This window comes from Cherax quadricarinatus, unplaced genomic scaffold (genome assembly GCF_038502225.1).
Source record: "Cherax quadricarinatus isolate ZL_2023a unplaced genomic scaffold, ASM3850222v1 Contig1338, whole genome shotgun sequence".
In the NCBI taxonomy this organism is placed as follows: Eukaryota; Metazoa; Arthropoda; class Malacostraca; order Decapoda; family Parastacidae; genus Cherax; species Cherax quadricarinatus.
This window is the reverse complement of record NW_027196364.1, coordinates 29,265-37,500: the sequence shown is the minus strand read 5'-3', so window position 1 is coordinate 37,500 and position 8,236 is coordinate 29,265. Positions and strand designations below refer to the sequence as shown.

General features: G+C 38.1%; 1 protein-coding gene across 1 annotated transcript in view; it reads right to left on the bottom strand.

Annotated features, from left to right (window-relative positions):
- The window catches only part of LOC128688507 (utrophin), a 59,749-nt gene extending 53,371 nt beyond the window's left edge, over positions 1 to 6,378 (bottom strand). Inside the window, exons 1-4 of the mRNA XM_070080955.1 lie at positions 6,239 to 6,378; positions 3,643 to 3,797; positions 939 to 1,109; positions 467 to 556 (exon numbers count right to left, since the gene is read on the bottom strand). Of these exons, the coding sequence (XP_069937056.1) occupies positions 467 to 556; positions 939 to 1,109; positions 3,643 to 3,797; positions 6,239 to 6,257 (435 nt within the window). The 5' untranslated portion in view covers positions 6,258 to 6,378. The remainder of the gene's footprint in view (positions 1 to 466; positions 557 to 938; positions 1,110 to 3,642; positions 3,798 to 6,238) is intronic.
- Between the last annotated feature and the right edge of the window lie 1,858 nt (positions 6,379 to 8,236).

Genomic DNA, 8,236 nt, shown 5'->3' with positions numbered 1-8,236 from the left:
TTAATGTTCCTTCAGTGTTCATCTACTACTCCTTTAGTGTTCCTTTATTTCTAAATACATTTTTATTTAAAAACATTTAAAAACCAGAAACAAAAAAATTGGGGTGGTTTTTTTGGGGACTGGAATGGATTAATGGCATTTCAATTAATTTCAACGAGGAAAATTGATTTGTAATACAGTGGTACCTCAAGTTTCGAACAGCTCCCAACTCGAACAATTATGTAAGTGTATTTTTGCAAGTTCTTTTGTAAGTGTATTTTTGGGGGTCTGAAACGAACTAATCTAATTTATATTATTCCTCATGCGAACAAATTCATTATCGGCACTCGAACAGCCTTCAGGAATGAATTAATTTAGTAACTCGAGGTACCACTGTAAGAGAAAATTGAATTACAAGCTCAGTCACGGAATGAACTAAACTCATAAGTCAAGGTACCACTGTATAACATACTGTATGTATACATACCTTCGTAGTCTGTCTGCACCATGCTAGTAAGGTTTTCTCTAAATTGGTTTGTTGTAAGTCAGACATCACATCTTTCAAAACACCTTGAACCTATTTGAAACATACTAAGATTCAGTAATTAAATATATATGAACTGAATCTGCATCTCTACATAGAAGGATTCATGATGAAAATAGAAAAATTAACAAATACTTATGTTTCTAATAAAATAACTTGCTTTTACTTATTATGGAAGGACACAATAGTTCTTAATTAAGATATAGTGTGCTGTCAAATAAACGATTTTGTCAGTTTTCTAACGTTACATCATAGTGGTAAGAAAACACTGAAAGACGTTCCAAGACTAATAAACTAAATTCCTTGAAGAGCACACACACACTCTTTTATGTCATTGTGAAATGATAAACCATTCTGGCCATTCTCAGAATTCTTTGATCATCTTACAGATGCTTCCCAGAAATATAATACATACCTGCCAGTGTAAAATAATTGCCCACACCAATCCGAGTGTGAGCTTTGCTGAGCCATCCACGATGTGTTCATTAGATATGTTGACCAGCTTTACACTGTGTTCCTCAAGAATGTTTAGTGCTCTGCTCACATTGTTTAAGTGATGAACGCGCATTCGACCCTTCTCTCTTTTCTGAAGAAACAAATTTCAATTAAATGCTATATTTAGCACTGATTAAAATCAGGATAAGAAAAAACAGACCTGATGTCAGGAAATCTAATTAATCAGCATATAAAAATAGGACTGCAATGATTTTTAAGCAATTTCGAAAATCCACCCAAAAATTGTTAAAAGGTTTTTCTCTAAAAATGGGAAATATGAATGATGGAACTGTTTGTTGGATTAATTACTTACCACAAAAGTGAAAAAAATGTTATATATGTATATCTTTCATTCAAGGTTAGAATAGTTTTGATGAGAACATTAGTGTGCTCCAAATGGCTTCAGACAATGAAATCAAAGAAAACAGGGCCTCATATCATGCTAAAAATGACCTGTTTTTACATTTTTAAGTGCTTGATCTGTGTGGAGAAATTTTCTCCAGGAGGGGGGTTTCAGCCCCCTTCAGCCCCTTTCAGCCCTGAGGGGCCCAGCCCTCTCAGAAGGGGCAAGCATCTTGTTTACTGCTACAGAAAGTAATTAATCCCAGATGCAGTACAAGTATGTGATGTGGTCAAGCGACCGCCACTCCTTGCAAGAGTCCAGTGTTGCAAAGTGTAGTTTAATAAAAGACAGTCCATCTCTTACCTTAGCAGGACAATTAAGGAAAATCCTGCTCCCACTTTATTACCATGGTAAAGATAGTGTACATTGTTGTCTATGCTTAAGACAGCAAGAATCAAGCATTCTGCTTTGCTTCATAGAGGAAGTGGCAAGGAAGCAAAAGTACTAGGTCAGCTTTTCCTTTATGTTCGAGGGGCATTGCAGCGGTGTAGGATGCTGTGAGGTCAGATTACTTTTCACCCTACTGGGAGTCACACTGACGTCAGGATAACCAACAAAGAACACTGATCCGTGCGCTAGTGTGAACAAAGTGTCTCACAAAACACAATAAACACTTACAGGGAAGTGTGATCAGCTTCTTTAGTGACAAGATTGTGAACAATAAAGACAAATCTTGTGGAACACAGTGTACCAGTGTGCGTATTCCTTAGACTATGGAAGACGTGGACATCCAAGGACGCTTCAGCTTCCATCAAGTCACCGATACCTGTCGAGGCTGTAAAGAACACCATAGCTCACGCTACAAGAGCAAGGTAGGTTACAGATTTCTTGTAGTATGGGGGACTGTGCAGTTCTTGTGTTGCAAGGAGTTTGTAATCAACCTATAGTCGGCAGTGAGGTGCGGACTTTTGAGTCCACACACGTAAGTTTGTCAGCAATCAGTGAATGAAATATGCTGACATAACACCCCCTAGGGGTAAATTATTATTAACATAATGTACTCTATTACAGCCCATTGTGAAGTGGATATGATAGCTTCTCAAGACCTCGTCTGCAGGGGCGGCTGTTTATCTGGAGAGAGTTCGGGGGTCAACGCCCCTGTGGCCCGGTGTGGATGATAGCTGTCTTATCAGCTAAGTACTCCCTATATTTAATCTTTAACCTTAGCTGGTAAACCATTTCTCAACAATCTTAATCAGCATAAGAAAATAGTACCCCTGAAGTGATTTTTAGCAATTTTGAAAATCTTCCCTAAAATGACTAAAAATGCTTAACAAGGATGTAGGTGATCTGGTCTGCTTCATTGCTATTTTAATTGGACATCCCATTAAACGTACTTTCTGAGCCTTTGTCCAGCGAGATTTTTTTTGTCCCTTTTAGCCAATACCCACTTTTTGGGGATCCATTTTATTGGATGTTTACTGTACTAAACTATGTATATGAAACTGGTGAAATTAGATTTAATTTCACAATATGCCTCTTTAGACCAAAGCTTCAATATTAAGATAGGCCTTTAATGGACAACTAAGAGTGATACCCAGATCCACTCAGCCATGCCCTCCTTAATAAGAATAAGGTAAAGATTTCACCCATTATGTGCAATATCACCCTCGGATGCCCTTGGGCTGAAGAGCAAACAGAATTATTCTAGAGACTCTTGAATACATGCACTTAAATTGGGAGGTTTTTAGGTATGCTCAAAGACCCTAATAGTTAGGACTTCATGTTACAAATACCAACTTACCTGGATGGCATTCTGGAGGTCAACGCCCCCACAGCCCGGTCCACGACCAGGCCTCCTGGTGCATCTGGGGCTGACCCTGATATGCTTGGGAATCAAATGCATATCATACCTGCCTAGCCTTAATCCCAACACCTTTTGTATTTTATCTGTGCAAACTGAAATTTTGCATTATTGTGGAAATAAAAATTGTTATAAAGCAGCAGTGTGGGGGTGAAGAGCCTGTGAACCTTAAACTATATTCCATCAGGACTGTGGAATGATTATCACTACAGTCTATCTATGTTCTTTTCTCAATCTCAACAACACACATGTTCCTATCTGCAAAAACTGAAATTTCACATTTTTTGAAAATGCAATATAAAAAAAGAAAGCAATGTGGGTTTAGAAAGCTTCCAAACCTTTACTATTTTCCATATTCTTACAAAAAAATATCTATGTAAGATCATACAATGAGTTATCAAGAAAATATATACTTACATATGATTTATTAGTAAGCACCTCCAGTAATGCCAGAAGTCGAGTACCATCCCGTAAGTCGTAAAAAAGATCTGTAACTGGTGGATGTTGCCCCTTAACTAACTGACTGTTAATCCACTTGGCAAAGGTCTTCTTCTGAACATCCTCACGCTCATCTGCAAATAAATATAAAATAATTATAACCTGTCTGCTATACATTTATTAAGGAATAAAAATTATCATAATCCTCAACATTATGATTTTCAGAACTTTATGTATCAAATAAAGATGAATGTCTAACTGCAACCTGATTAACTAATAGGAAGTCAACAACTTCCACTAACCATTTAGTTTGTGTGTAGGTAAACTTATCAATGCAATGAATATTTTTTAAAATTTTAAATCATTGAAATTTTCATGAAATTGGACTATCTTAACCCTTTCACTGTCTCCCATGTAGATCTACATTACTGACACCAGTGTTGCTCACATAAATCTGTCTTAACCCTTTTACTGTCCAAACCTCCTAAACTAAAAGTCCACATTGAAAAATGGCAGAGAGTCTTTTTATGAAGAAAATGACAAAAAATGTGAAATCTGATGGAAAAAAAATTACAGAATTATGTTAGTGCAAAGTCAGCGATCTGAGCACAATTTAAGCATCAGCTATTATCCAGAATCTGAGTCCTAGTTTAAGCCAATTCCATTGCCGAATTCGACGAAATTCTTAGCTATATTGCTAGTATGTTTTCCATTCTATCAACTGAGAGCAAGAAACCGCCTATTCAGCTATCAAAACTACATTATAATGTGCAAAGAAACTGGTAATTTAGCCAATTTTATGCAAAATTAAAAAATTTCAATTTAAAAATAGTCCAAAATAAACACTGCAGACATTCTAACATTTAGGTAGAGGTACACAACATTTCCAACATTTTGGTATAGGTACACGTAAGTACAATTGTCATACACTGTAAATTACCAAGGATAACAAAAAAAAATGTCAGAGTGACTTATTTCCATTGGGGTCCTTGAAATATCTCATTTAAACCTTAAATTTTTTAATTCATCACAGATTATACCATTTATGAGGAGCGGGCAGTCATAGTGTGCCATGAAGATACGTCCAATTCCTTTGATCAAGAGCCCCTTATCAGCATCAACTCGCTTCCCTTGAGGGGTGCAAATTAAGAGAACAAGGGGATAATACGGATTTTTTCTCTGCATATACTAGGGGTGACAACTAATAAATTGAATGCAGTAGTAAATGCTACAAACATTAGAAATTTAAAAAAAATTATGAGCAAATTAGTTTAGTTGGGACACCATAAGCATACTCTGCTCCTGTAGCTACATAAAGGTAATTACTGGTCAATACGACCTTCATTATTTGTATGTTCGTGAAAAGTTCTAAGATTTGTGTGGAATATTCAGCACTGAGTAAAACCTTTCAAATCCAAAAGTAAATATGACATTTTCACTATAATAATAATTATATAGTAGTCATTACTATTATTATTATTATGGAGAATCACTAAAACCTTATGGGTCATAAAGCACCTACCTAGGGAACGAGAGGTAATCATATCTGATCCAAGGAAGTGGAGAGTAGCTCTAATTCCTTGCATCAAGTCTATCACGTGACATCAAGGCACCTCTCTCCATGGGCCAAGATGAGGGGGGGTTCAAATTCAAAGTTTATTCTCTATAAGGATTACAATGCTGAGTTTACAGAATTTGGTTATTGTGTGGTTTACATGTAATAAAATAATTACAGTGTACCACTAGAGCACCTAGCAATGGCTAGGCATTTCGGGCAGCTCCATTTCCTTGGGGCAAGAGCCCTTCACCAGCATTATGATATTTCCCTTTCAGGGCTTTAAGAACTATGAAATATAAAGAATGTCGCGCATTTCCTCTCATTCTGAACAAGCGTTTATTTTTTACTCTGGGTAAGCGCTCTAAATTCGTTGGAGTCATACACCCCCTGGGGAATGGGAGGCATTCAGGTTCGATCTAAGGGGATCAAGAACCCCCTTCACAGACATGAAGGCAACCTCCTTTAGGGAGGAACATGCTAATTACGGCCCTTTTTATGACTGACACTTGCAATAATTTAATCAAATTCGTGTAAAAAAAATGTGCAAAACTTTAAATGCAGCATCCCACATTAATTACAATATCAATCGTTATTATTATTTAATGAACACAAGTAAAGGGTATTCGGGGGTTAATAAGATGGGTCATTGTGGTTATAATAATATCTGAAGGTGAGTTCAACAGGTAGCAGCTCAGCTGACCATACACCTGGCTACGCTGCCAAGCCTCTCAACATTATTTACTCTTTTCGACAATGTTGCTAGCTACGGAATGTGACGAAACTTGCACTCTGAAAACAATATCTTTATATAATCATTAAGCAACTGTGAATAATTATAAGAATAAAGAAAATCTTTGGAAAAAAGTGATGAGTATTGGTGTGGTTGTTGTGGTTGCTATGACAGCAGCAGCGAGGCGGCGCGCGTCGTCATGCTCCGCCCGGGGAGACACAGCATCACATCTTCACATCAACTTGCTACACGCGACATATGGAATTACCTTGTTTCCTCTCACATACCTTTAAGCAACACCTCCATGATTACTGCTAAGCTAAAGATCAAAGTCCCAAGGCTGTACTTTATCTAGAATATGCGTTAAGAGAGACGATCACAAATTCACATGTTGATCCACACTCGAATCAGTATCGTACTGAGTGGTCTGAAAGAAGGACTCAAGATGCTGCGGGAAATTATTAATAGTAACGCCAGCGTTTTATAAGACACGTTGTTAGTTTGTGCTTTATTTAATATAATGCTTCAGAAGGCTTCTATACAGCTTTTGCATGGGAGCAGACGCTTAGAAGGAAACTCTTAATTGAAGCAAATATAAGGTTAAGTTTGTGCGCTACCCTGTACTCTAGGTTGCTGGGCAATGGGAGGGGCTTAAGTGGGAAGGCGACTGGGTATGTTTCATATATTATCGGTACACTGCCTACACCTTAACTTTAAACTTCCGAAATTTATTTTATATAATCGTTATAAATGTGTAGACGTTGAGAATTATTGTCATTCACTGATAATTTAGATACAAAGAGTAATCTGCTTAGACTTAACGATTCCCTGAACAATGAGTAATATGACAATGTCCAAAATCTTTTCACATTTCGGTCAAGTGATAAGGAGGGTTTGGAGAGGTAAGAGTAATATTTCTAAGTGTCTCACCACACTGTTTCGATTCGATACGAAGAATATACATCAGGTAATCTTAGAAATTCAAAATGTGGAAGATCCTGATAAGAAATACAAATTGAATCTCAAGTTAACGAACATGGAAAACAGTTCAACAAGTGTTAATAGCGTGTATGTCTGGCTCCATGTGGGTGTGTGCGTGTCTTACTCTATTATCTACCAATATTTATTTTGCTCTTAACTGTCGGCTCTGAGAGGTCAGATTTAGACTTAACCAGGACCAAGTGTATCGTGACTGCAAACAATTCATGCATATATATCCAATTTTTCAGAGATGGATCCCTAATAAAGGATATATCCAACTGCTTCCTTTAATAAATGCAAATCAATTAACTCTGTTACCTTGTAATCAAAATGAGCTTGACGATATACCTGTGATGTACTTGTGACGAATTTTGATGTGTCAACAACCAAATTTACTGACAGAAAAAGGAATTTCACATTACATATATATCCAGGAGTTCCATTTTACCAAAACCATTTATACCTGGAGTTTACCTGGAGAGAGTTCCGGGGGTCAACGCCCCCGCGGCCCGGTCTGAGACCAGGCCTCCTGGTGGATCAGAGCCTGATCAACCAGGCTGTTGCTGCTGGCTGCACGCAAACCAACATACGAGCCACAGCCCGGCTGATCCGGAACTGACTTCAGGTGCTTGTCCAGTGCCAGCTTGAAGACTGCCAGGGGTCTGTTGGTAATCCCCCTTATGTGTGCTGGGAGGCAGTTGAACAGTCTCGGGCCCCTGACACTTATTGTATGGTCTCTTAACGTGCTAGTGACACCCCTGCTTTTCATTGGGGGGATGGTGCATCGTCTGCCAAGTCTTTTGCTTTCGTAATGAGTGATTTTCGTGTGCAAGTTCGGTACTAGTCCCTCTAGGATTTTCCAGGTGTATATAATCATGTATCTCTCCCTCCTGCGTTCCAGGGAATACAGGTTTAGGAACCTCAAGCGCTCCCAATAATTGAGGTGTTTTATCTCCGTTATGCGCGCCGTGAAAGTTCTCTGTACATTTTCTAGGTCGGCAATTTCACCTGCCTTGAAAGGTGCTGTTAGTGTGCAGCAATATTCCAGCCTAGATAGAACAAGTGACCTGAAGAGTGTCATCATGGGCTTGGCCTCCCTAGTTTTGAAGGTTCTCATTATCCATCCTGTCATTTTTCTAGCAGATGCGATTGATACAATGTTATGGTCCTTGAAGGTGAGATCCTCCGACATGATCACTCCCAGGTCTTTGACGTTGGTGTTTCGCTCTATTTTGTGGCCAGAATTTGTTTTGTACTCTGATGAAGATTTAATTTCCTCATGTTTACCATATCTGAGTAATTGA